Source organism: Canis lupus, chromosome 34, assembly GCF_003254725.2.
Source record: "Canis lupus dingo isolate Sandy chromosome 34, ASM325472v2, whole genome shotgun sequence".
Classification (NCBI taxonomy): Eukaryota; Metazoa; Chordata; class Mammalia; order Carnivora; family Canidae; genus Canis; species Canis lupus.
Genome location: NC_064276.1, coordinates 35542554 through 35555127, shown reverse-complemented (window position 1 = coordinate 35555127; position 12574 = coordinate 35542554). Strand labels below are relative to the sequence as shown.

The 12574-nt window shown below is 43.8% G+C and overlaps 1 protein-coding gene across 8 annotated transcripts in view; it reads left to right on the top strand.

The window, feature by feature from the left end:
- Positions 1–12574, top strand: part of TNIK (TRAF2 and NCK interacting kinase) — a 376625-nt gene that overhangs the window by 340977 nt on the left and 23074 nt on the right. For all 8 annotated transcript variants that reach the window (XM_025425582.3, XM_025425579.3, XM_025425581.3 and 5 more), the window contains 2 exons: positions 1–185; positions 8515–8644. In XM_025425582.3, coding sequence (XP_025281367.1) covers positions 1–185; positions 8515–8644 — 315 coding nt within the window. The remainder of the gene's footprint in view (positions 186–8514; positions 8645–12574) is intronic.

Here is a 12574-nt window from a genome sequence, read left to right as displayed (position 1 = left end):
GATCTGACGGCATTAGCCAAAGAATTAAGAGAACTCCGGATTGAAGAAACAAACCGCCCGCTGAAGAAGGTGACTGATTACTCCTCCTCTAGTGAGGAGTCAGAAAGCAGTGATGAGGAGGAGGAGGATGGCGAGAGCGAGACCCACGATGGGACCGTGGCTGTCAGTGACATACCCAGACTCATGTAAGGGGGGCTGCTTTTCACATGTCAGCCGGGGAGGGCGAGGTCTCCAAAGTGGAAGCTGAAATATGAAGAATTAAATATTCAAGAAATACGAATTAAACCTAGGATCGTGTATGGGTCTCTGGCAGGACCAACTGACTTTGGGGACTGGAGTTTGGTTCTTTTGTTTTGTTTTTAAATATTTTATTTATTTATAAGAGAGGGGGAGAGAGGGCAAAGAAGGAGAGAGAGAGGGTAAAGCAGACTCCTTGCTGAGCAGAGAGCCCTACACGGGGCTCGATCCCAGGACCCCAAGATCATGACCTGAGCTGAAGGCAGACTGAGCCACCCAGGATTTGAGTTTTTATTAGAGCGTAGTCCTGTGGTTACCTCCGTCCACAGACACCATCCCCTGCGGTACAGAGCGATGTGCGGCCTGCATATGCTTTATCCAGGTACTCTGGTTGGATTGGCTCTCCCTTCGGTGACACTTTCTTGGTTCTTGTCATCTCCGGGGAAGATGATATTGACAGCCAGTCTGTTGGCACTTGCCTGTCCCCCTAGAACTGAAAGAGTGGGATTATGGGCAATGACATTTAGGAGTTAAAATTAACAGCATGAGACATATTCCATCATCAGCACCACTACTGCATAAGGAGGAATGCACGTGGCAGCGTGGGTTAGCATCCCAGCAGAGGACTCAGGAGTCAGATCATCCTGCAGAGAACCTTCTGAGGGTTTGACTTAAACATATCCCTGTTACAATTTTCTTCTTCTTCACTGTCTCCCTTGTGCGATCCTTTTCTCTGTGGCCTGTGACCTGCCGCACTACGTTCTATCCACCTCTTTGCAGTCTTCTTTTGGCTGTTTATACCTATATTTATGCCTACCTACATTTCCCTTATTGCTTACTAATATTATATTTCAGCCTTTACTACTTTTCTTTGTTTAGTGAAGGGGGAGGCTCATTTTTTTATTTTTCTCATTGGACAGGGTCCCATGAGAGCATTCCTCTGCCCTATTCCTTCTCCAGTTTAAAACAGGTAGATTCAGACAATCACACTCACATAAATTTCTTGCTTCCTCCCCCCAATAAACACACAATTGCTGTTGCTCCGATTTGCTGTAAATTCGACAGAGTGGGACACTGACTATACCAACTTTGCTCTCCATTCACCTCCATTTCTTTGGCTCAGCTACTAGTCTTGGTCATCACACTGCACTCACTCCCCATAGAGAAGATGCCATTTCGGGTCACAGATTACGGTCCTGTCCAGCAGGGATTGGAGAGAGAGGGCTGGCCAGGCTGCAGAGCATGTCATCCATTGATTAACAGTCTTTATATACGAGCAATTCTGAGAGGCAAATCCAATTATCATAGCTGAAAATTTATACTTGTTGTTCCGCTGTTGATTACACAGTTATTGACAACCATAAATATGCTAAAATATGACATTTGAAACAAATTGCATTAAATTGCTTTTTTAACAGCAAATAAAATTGTTCTAGAGGCAAAATCACTAATCCAAAACATTTATGCAAAATATGCTGGTCCTTTCAGTTTTTATCTTGACTCAGCATTGGTTAATTTTTCTAACAGATGTTTTAAATTCCCTATAAGCACCAAGCATACAACTACCAGGATGAGAGTGGATAATGAATTTAAAATACTGATAAAACTTCCACTCTGTGTTCCATACCATACCGAGGGCTTTGAGACATTCGGCGAGTGCACACACGAGTCCTGCCTTCCACCTTCTAGAAGTGTGTGTAGGCTAGTTGGAGAGAAACAAGATTACACGTGGAAACTTCAGACTGATATAAATATTTGGAAGAACGACCAAAGGCAGCCTTGGAAGAGATGTTCGATCACATTGGTTTTGAGGCCCTGTCATATTTTGCAAGGCTGTTGACAGTGTTTAGCCTGCTGCTGGCTAAGGGCACATCCATTTCTTCCTGCGCTATGGAAACACCCACCTTTCTAAAATTGCTTAGGTGGGCCATGCTGCACTTCCTTTCTGCTGTCCGGCACTCTCCTGTCCCTTTGGAAATCACCTGCGTACAGCCCAGCCTGCGCAGAGAGAGCCTGTACCTTCCCCTGTGGGGCCCCTGCAGGAGCATAATCCTACAGTTTCATATCATACTGGAATCGGGATATTTATTACATGCTGTCTCCGTCTCTGGGCTGTGAGATCCCTGAGGGTGAAGATTGTGTCTCATTCATCTCTGTGCTCTTAACACCTCGCACGGTGTCTGGAATAGAATTGGTCTTCAGTGACTTTGATTTATGTTCAATTGCACTGAACTGAAAATGCAAGTCCTGGCTTCATAGAGTTTATAGCCCAATCCAGAAGAAAGACATGTTCACAACTCATCAAAATAGAGGGAGCGTGCGGCAATATTAGAATCTCAGGCAAGGGGGAATTGAAGTAAAGGCACAGACGGTTGGCTTTGGTAGGGATACAGGGTGCATGGAGGCAGGGAGGGGGGTGGCCTGGTCTAGTGAAACCAGACTAAGAAGCGTGCGCTTTATCATGTGGCCATTGGGGACCACTGAAGGCCTCCTGGGCTGGGACGTGACATAATCAGTGCCGTGTTTGAGAGAAATCATTTCAGCAAGATGATTTGTAAAAAGGACAGAGTAGACACTGGTAAAGCAATTCAGAGGATCTGTCTCTTTATTTTTTTTCTGTATTTTTTTTAATTTATTTTTTATTGGTGTTCAATTTACTAACATACAGAATAACCCCCAGTGCCCGTCACCCATTCTCTTTAATCCAGAAATAATAAATGGGCTATCACTGAATGGAGGCAAAAGTTGACATGGCTCTTTAAGAATTGGTAAATTTTATTTTATTTTATTTTAAGATTTATTTATTCATGAGAGACACAGACAGAGATGCAGAGACACAGACAGAGGGAGAAGCAGACTCCATGCAGGGAGCCCAATTCGGGACTCGATCCCAGATCCCGGGATCGCGACCTGAGCCAAAGGCAGGTGCCAAACCCCTGAGCCACCCAGGCGCCCCAAGAATTGGTAAATTTTAGAAGAAAATGACCACCCACTAAAGAACATTTAAAATATTTAATTGGGTATGAGATATACTCAGAGACAAGGCAGGATACAAGTTTGTGGGTTTCTGTCTATGTGTTTATTCTGGTTTGGTAAATATATGCATTTTTGTGAGTTTAAAATATATGCAGTCTGTTCTGCTATAGCATGATAGTTGTATACTTAAGAAATTTCACACTGTTAAAAAAATCATTATAAAACAATTTTTTTTTCAGAATAGGGTATTTCAGAGTTAGAACACTTATATATATATATATTCTTATCATTTTTATTTTCTATTGTTAAGATGAGCCTTTACATTCTGTGCCACATATTTTTAGATCCATATATCTAAAATAAACACACATATACATCTATATGGCATATTTTTTGTGTGTACACACACAGACATAAATATACATATGACAGCACAGCTCACTGCCATGAAATATATTAAAAGAGTTTCTCAGAAATGGAGCCCAGCCATTCAGACAAACAACTGTAGACCCTACTGCTCAAAGCAACAACTTTTTTTTTAATGGATGGTGCCGGTTTCATATTTATAGCATAGGGTGGAACCTATAAGCATGCCCATAACTAAGATTATTTCCCTGACTAACCAACTGCACCGTTGCCCTATGCCTCGTGCATGGAAAAACAACGGGTGGAGGGAAATAGACTAAAATTATAAAAGTGATTACCTCGGGATTATACAACTATGAGTGGCTTTTATTTTATGTAGAGCCCCAATTTTATGATGAGCATTTACTATTTTTATAAGCAGGAAAAAAACAAAAGCTTTATAAAACAGGAGGAAGGGAAGGAAAAGTGCGCTAAGGTGATTTGCATCGGATCAAGCAAGCTGAAGAAGCATCCTCTTGAATCAGCATCTTCCCTTAAGTGCCTGCGCCTGCTTCAGAGCAGTACAGGGGAGGCACATCTAACCATTAGGACCCTCTGCTGTTGGCCTAGCCCTTGAGCTGCGTACAGTCCTAGGGCATGCAGTGTGGACACTAAAGCCACATAGTATGTGTTCTTTTCCTTCTGTTATCACTGGAAAGCCATGGTTCTGACCCCGTTGCCCTCCCAGGCTGCTGTAGTGAGCCCCCCGCCCCTTGTCTGTGGTCCTCTCTGCCCTTCTGTCCATTTTTCCAGCTCTGGTCTTATTAGTGTCCTAGAAGCATGGCTCTTGTCACGCCAAATCCTGGTGCCGGAGGACCCTTTTCATCCCTGGGGCTCGTGATTGCATCAACATATGCTTCAATCCAAACCCACCTATCAGTTCTTACAAATGATGCTTTGTATTTTTCCAGTGTTGCACCTTTTCTTGCAATGACCTCTCCCTCTGTCTTGCATTCGCACTTATGTCCTGCCTTGTATTTGAGTATTTGCATCATGTTTTGATGCTCTTTGGCGTGCTCACTTCTGTAGTTTCAGGAGCCGTGTCTTCCTCAGCTTTTTTTTTTTTTTTTAAAGAGAGAGAACACATGGGTGGGAGGGGGGGGGAGAGGGAGAGGGAGAGGGAGAGGATCCTAAGCAGACTCCATGCCCAGGACAGAGCCTGATGGAGGGCTGGATCTCGTGACCCTGAGATCATGACCTGAGCCAAAATCAAGTCAGATGCTCAACCAGCCGAGCCACCCAGGTGCCCCTTCCTCAGCTTTTATATCCACCTCCCAATGCCACACTAAGAGCCGTGCACATAGCCAGTGTTCAATAAATGTGTATGGAATTGAATTAAATGAGTACCTACAGCAACACTTTGACAAATACTATTAGAGGAAATTATTGTTCTAAACCTGTGACCTCATCACAGTAAATTTCCTATAGATTTCCTTCTAATCAGTGGAAGTATTTTGTTTTCTTTATAAGAAATTGGACGAGTTGTTTCCACCAGGCTCGATCTTGGAAATACTTTTTAGAACAAAGGATTACTTGAACTATAAAATGTTTTAGTTGTTTTGGCCTTAGTGTTTTTTTTTTTTAACTATGCCTTTTTTTCATTCTTTTATTATTGATAAACTTTATTTTTTTAGGACAGTTTTAAATTCACAAGAAAATTGGGTAGATAGTACAGAGTTCACCTGGTACTGCTCCTACCCACTGTCCCACTTATCCCTGTTATAAGCACTGTACATTAGTATGTACAAATGTTACAAGTAATCAACCAAAATCAATATATTGTAATAGTTTATTCAGATTTCCTTAATTTTTACCCAAAGTTCTTTTTTCTGTATCAGGATCCCATCCAGCATACCATGTTACATTTAGTCATTCAGTTACCATATCTACTTAGACTGCTGTTGGCTGTGACAGGTTCTCAGACTTCCTTCGTTTTTGATGAACGTAACAGCTTTGAGGAGTACCAACTAGGACTATCACCCTCTCCCGGAATTTATTTGATGTTCTTGTCATGATCAGACTAAGGTCATGGATTTGGGGGAGGGAGAAAGATGACAGAGGTCACATGTCATTTTTATCACTTCATATCAAGAGTATGTGCTCTACATGTGACTTAGGACTCTTGGCATTAACCTTGATCATCTGGCCGAGAGGTAATGCTTGTCAGGTTTCTGTGCTGTGATGTAATTTCCTCCCCTTTCCACACTGTACTCTTTGGAAGGAAGCCAGAGTCCACAGCTGGCACTTAGGGAGTGAGGAGTTACGTTCCTTTAGGGTGGAGTCTCTACATAATTTCATTCTGCAGAGATTTATCTCTTCTCTGTTTATTAACTCATTTACTTATATCAATATAGACTCCTAGATATTTACTTTGCACTTTGGATTATGATCCAGTACTTCATTTTGCTGCTTACACTATCTTCAACCATTGGAGGCTGTTTCAGTTGGCACCTATACCCCTATGGCTGACACATCCCAATCAAGCACTTCCTTACTTTCTGACACTGTAAGATGCTCCAGGCTTATCTTGTGTATTCCTTGTTCTGGTCCTGGAATCAGCCACTTCTCCTGGAAGCCTTGATTCCTTTTATTAAAGAATGATGTCAGAACCAAGATTTGGGCCCTAGGTGTGCTCGTTGCTACTAGCGTATCGTTTCTTTTAGGCCCTCTCAGCTGACACAGCAAGGAAATATATACCTGTATATTGAACCCATTATGTACACATATCTACAAATGTTTCCATATATAGCCATCTGTGTTACATTAAATAAAAGGTTTATCCTGCTTTCTTCAACTCTGATTCACTAACACATGGCTCATTCTAGCTCCCTCCACGTCCTTACCTGGAAATTCCCACTCCAGCAGTGGGAAACCTGGCTCTCAGGCATTCATTGCAGCAGTATCTTTTTCCATGCCTCCTGAACTCTCTTAATGTCTCCTTTCTAGGAATGCAATATTGAAATTGCTTCTTTGGAAATTTCTTCCCAAACACATCGGTTCTAACTGATATTTAGATTCAGTCCGTCTACTGCTCCAGTTTAGTAGTTTTGAAGTAAGCATCTTGCTCTGCATCTTTTTAGTCTGGACTCATCTTTTCATCTTCTCATCTTTTTGTTTGGATCTTTAACATATGTCTCGTCTCCTCTGTCCCAGAGATGTCAGAAAACTGGCATGTTTCTTCTTTCTTGAATTGAATATTTCATCAAATGTTTGGACTTTGATTGGATCCCAGAGACCAGAAATTTAAAAAAAAATGTATCTAATGAGAGAAACAGGCCTTGATGCCTTTATTTTTAATAAACCCACTTTGAAAGAGAGGCAGCTGCTGCTACAGCATGTCAGTGAGGTCCACACTGGAAACTGAAATCCTGTGGATGAACCACATGACCTGGTTCTCAGTTTCCCTTGATGCTATAGTCTGTGCCACAAGACACATGCGAAATGTTTCAGCATCAGTCTCTGCTCTCATGGCATATGTCAAGGTCCTGTTACCTTCTCCATTACATCTTAAAAACAAGAACAAAAAAACAAACTGGAAATAAATCTAGCACACTGTGGAACAATTACAGAGGTTTTAAAAAGTACTACATATTGGTAAACAGCGTAGCTGATGGATGTCCTAGGAAGCCAGAATGCCCTTAATTGATATTTCTACTCCATAAGTAGTATAAATCCATGTATCAAATGATTGCGTGTTGCACTCCTACTCTGTGCCCAGCTCCACACTGGGTATAGCAGTGATGAGCAGAGATGGACGGGACTGCCCTCACAAGCACATTGCGAAATGTTTCAGCATCAGTCTCTGCTCTCATGGCATATGTCAAGGTCCTGTTACCTTCTCCATTACATCTTAAAAACAAGAACAAAAAAACAAACTGGATCCATTATGTACACATATCTACAAATGTTTCCATATATAGCCATCTGTGTTACATTAAATAAAAGGTTTATCCTGCTTTCTTCAACTCTGATTCACTAACACATGGACGGGACTGCCCTCACAAGCATGTGTTCTTTCTTTCTTTCTTTCTTTCTTTCTTTCTTTCTTTCTTTCTTTCTTTCTTTCTTTCTAATTTAAATTCAATTTGCCAACATATAGTGTAGCACCCACAAGCGTGTATTCTAATGAGATAGAAGGAGAAAGTTACAAGGGACTCAAAAAGACAAAGAATCACAAATTGTGATGAGAACTAATAGGACAGAGGGTGAAGAGAAAGAAGAGGGGTTGGTAGGATAAGACCCAGGTGCTGAGAGAAGACTGCTCAAGGCAATTTATCATTTAAGATGAAGCATCGGGGGATCCCTGGGTGGCTCAGTAGTTTAGTGTCTGCCTTCGGCCCAGGGCGCGATCCTGGAGACCCGGGATCGAGTCCCACATCAGGCTCCCTGCGTGGAGCCTGCTTCTCCCTCTGCCTGCATATCTCTCTCTCTCTCTCTCTCTCTCTCTCTCTCTCTCTCTTTCTGTTATGAATAAATAAATAATATCTTAAAAAAAAAAAAAGATGAAGCATCATTGAGATGAGAAGCAACCAGCCAAGAGCCAGGGTTGGAGACAGTTTTCCAGGCAGAGGGAACAGCATGTGCAAAGTGCAGGTCGAAGAAGGAACCAGCTCTGACCCCGACGGCAGCAGTTCTGTCCTTGGGGAGTCTGAAGCTTGCTCACGAGGGCTGCTGTGTGCAGAGGAGGTGGAGACGGGATGTTGCAAAAGTGGGGCACCTGTTCAGGCATCAGTGCCACATTACAAATGAACTAGAATGTACACTTAAAAATGGTGAAGATGGTTAAACTTTATGCTACATATGCTTCTTTACCACAATTTGAAAGACTTCAAGTAACCAAGAAGCAGGCGTTCCCTAAACATACATCTCTGGTTCTGTTGTTCCTTCCCATCTCAGACCAACGGGAGCCCCCGGGAGCACAGAGCAGTACAATGTGGGAATGGTCGGCACGCATGGGCTGGAGACCTCTCACGCGGACACTTTCAGCAGCAGTATTTCAAGAGAAGGAACCTTGATGATAAGAGAGGTAAGCTGGTGTAAAAACCGTGTAGAGGAAGTGCATTTCTTAAGGCTTCAATACTAGAACTTTCTCGCAGAAAGCTTTATAAGCCTTGTGAATCTTGTGAATGGGGCCCGGGGACAGGGGACCCTGTGCTTCTAAATGGCTGAGTGATTTCAGTTGTCCGCCACCTTCTTTCCCGTACCCTTCAAAGCTTCTGCAAGTGGGACTTAATTACGTTAATCCCAATTCTTCAGTCGGAGCAATGCAAATCGGAATATAGATTTTGAGCTTGAGGATATAAAACTGGCAAATCTAGATGTTTCCTACAGCAGGAAAACAGAAATGAATGGTCTCTCTCAGTAGCATCCGAGGCCCTTGTTATGCCTCCTCCCCCCATGGCTTTATCCTTGTGGATTTTATGGAGAAAATGCTTAGAAGTTCCAAGAAGTGGTGATATCATCTTACCTAATTAAGTCAACATTAAAAAGGCTGCTAAGCTATTTTGATGAAAGAACAAAGGAATATGCAGATCTACTCGAAAATGTACCTTAGCACTCTGTACGATTGGGTTTTTTTTTTTAAATTCAAGGCACATCATTTCATTTGAGTGGGGGGGGGCATGTGTTCCCTTGCACATGTCCTCCCACAGGCAGCACTTCCCACAGCGTCTGTGCCAACCAGAAGGGCCTTGACGAATCAGAATTTGTCTTCTCTCCTTTCTCACTTCATCGTCACCATGCAAGTCTGACACCAAGTCTTTGCTTAGAAGGAAAGTAATGGCTGGTAACCTGATGTCCCCATGGGTCGGTGCTATCATGTATAAAATTTCGTAAATGGTAGATGACTCATAGGATGACTTAGAGGATTGGGTGAGTTAATAATAAATGTGAACACAGTTGACCCCTGAATAACACGAGTCTGAACTGCGTGGTTCCACTTCCATGTGGAGGTTTTTTTCAATGCGGTCTGATATTGGTATTTTCTTGCCCTTATGATTTTCTTAATAACATTTTTCTTTTCCCTGGCTTACTTTATTATAAAACCACAGGGTATAATACATGTGCAAAATATGTGTTCATCACCTGTTTATGTTATTGATAAGGCTCCCAGCTAACAGTGGGCTATTAGAGTAGTTGAGCTCTTGGGGAGTCCAAAGTTCTATTCAGATTTTCAACTGCACCAGGAGTCAGTGCCCATAGCCTCCGTGTTTTGCAAGGGTCAGCTCTATTTTATTTTATCTCACTGTCACCACAGAATCAAGTTCTCCTTTTGCTTGTTATCACTCCCCACTCTTGCCTCTGAAACAATGTACATCGTCTGTCATTCTTCAGCCAGGAGAGCTTGGGAAACTGTAATGGCAGGCTTTGCTCTCCCCAAGAAAGAAAAGAACTGTAGTTTTGAGATGAATAAGGCCTTTGAAATAATAATTGGGAGTAGGGCTATCACTGGAGGAGTAGTTCCCAGAGCAACTTGCTAGAATCTCATTATATGGCCTTGCTGAATCTTTGAAGTAGGCTTTAAAGAGTCCTGTCATGCAAGCCTGAAATAAGAAGTGGACTTGGCCGTGCAGTTGGCATTGCGTGGTGCTGGTGTATGAATCTCCCGGTGTGGTGAGGGGGTAATTCCTGTGGACGTGTAGAAGGCTGCTATCACTATGACTTGCTACTGGGAAGACTTGGGGGGAAATGTTTTGGAATGCGTTACTCTGACTCCACACAAAGGGACTCTGATTTCTGATGCAGTTCAAGATTTGCTTGAGTCTTTGTGACAGAGTCAGGACCTTGACGAAGATTATCAGGAGACACACTTTCAGTTGGGCGGCCCGAGATACCCGAATGGCTCCACGTTGCTGAAAGCACTCCAGTGTTCCGCGACCGCAGCCGATCACTTTGAAAACAGCACTCATCTGATCTGTTGAGGGCCCCAAATCTCTTCGTCTCTCGGTTTCTAAATTCCACCTTAACCAAATGTGGACTTTTAAGATAACAAACCTTGCGTTGGAGTCCATTAAAAGGAGAGGTGTTCAAATGTTGACTGCAAATAAAAGTATGTCCCTGACAGAACAGTAAGAAAAGAAAAACTCGTAATCGAACTTAGCTTAGAGGGTGCTGTTGTTAAGTCCCCCAACATGGACATCAAGGAGAACTCACTCAAGTCAGCATTCTCATGTGAGTGGATAGGATGGTTCCAGAGGAACATACTGGCTCTACTATCCACACTCTCGCCAAGATACACAAATTTGGTGCATGCCCAGGCCCCGTGGTTTTCTGTCTCCCTGTCCTATGGCCCTATAAGACCTTTTCCTACTCTAATTCTAGAACACTCCACACCAGCTGTCATCCCCCACTTTGTCCATAGGGCCTCATCTACTCGAAGAGCTACTCCCCCTTCCTCCTTCCCCTCCTGCCCACTCCTTGCCCAGCAGGTCCCTGTGGGCCTGGCTCAGCCTTCTCGTTCTCCTTGAAGCCTCTCTTGGGACTCCACGGGCCTCCGTCCATAGCATCTTTCTTACTGACCAGCTGGTAATAGGAAGTAATAGGAAAAAGAATCCGCTTAAAACAGCTTAAACAAGGGAAGAAGAGGTGGGGTAGGTGTCAGAGAGAGGGAAATAAAAATTCCGAGGTATTTCATACACGGAATCCAAAGGCAAAGAGTAAGTCAGGACTCTGTGCAGGGCTGGAACCAGAAACTAAAACAGGTGAGGAGCCCAGGCAGCTCTCTTGCGCCCATCTCTGGCTCTCTCACGGCCTGTCTCTCCTGTCTCTTCTGCTTTCCTCGATGCCTGTGTCTCCTTTCCCTCATTTCTCTTTCCTCCAATTTCTCCTTTGTTCTTTCTACTCCACAGACCCACTTTCTCTCCCTTTGCAGGCACAAGCTCTCACCTCCCCCACCTGCCCCCCAGTTGCAAGATATGCGCCACATCCCGCCCGGTGCAGCTGCCCCGCACACACTGACCAGTGTCCTCAGACCCAACACCAAACGCAAAAGGGAACTTGATCCTGCTTGGCTCAGTGTCCACGCCAAGTCCAGTCGCTGTGGCCGAGAGCAGAACCACCTAGTGTGGCAGCGGCCCCCCGTTTGCAGCACTTAGAACCTGTGTCGCTTGGAGCAAGTCAGCAGAATTCTCTGCACTGCAGTTTTTCCATCTGCAAATGAGGATAATGGAAGCTAGCCGATGGTGTTATCTTAAGGACAGTGTGGAATAACATACCTAGAGCGTTGGCATCGTCCCAGACACGTGTGTTGCTCAGCACATCTTAGTGCCCGCCCCCATGGGAATGGCGAGAGCAGAAAGTATCTAGAAATTGTTGGGTTCTGTAAGGAGGTCCTCAGGGGCAGGGCTGTGGTTCATTGATCTCTGCATTCCCAGCAGAGTGCCTGGCGCACAGAAGGTATTTAATTCTAAGGAGCTGACTGCATGGACCAAAGGTGATGACTCAGAGTGGGGAGATTCAGGGGTCACCACTGGATTCCTTCAGGCTTCTCACTGTCGGGGCCTTTTCCCCTTCTTAGCCTCTTCAGGTCTTTCTTTGATAAGCAGTGTGTCTGCATCCATTTTTGGCCCGAGTCAGAATGCTGGGGAGAGAACAGAGAGCCCGTAAAACTCTAAAGAGACACCCTGTGTGATTTATAGCTACTAGGAGATTGGGGGGAAATGTTAAAAAAAAAAAAAAAAAGCCTTTCAGCTTTTGAACAGAAGTTAGAAGGAAGGAAAAGCTGCCCAGTACACATAAAATTGGAGACGGTGAGATGAATCAGGACCAAACCCCATAAATGTCATTTAGAAGACAAAGTGTTCCGTTCAGAGAGCACACGTTGCGGGTGGGTACCAGGACAGACTGAATCCAGAAAATAGCCCTCGCTGGGGCAGCTTGCAGGCCACGAGCAGGTTGCCAAGAAACAGAGGGGGCCTCTGCCTTCCAGTTATTTCTCAAGCTCCCTGGTAACATGCAT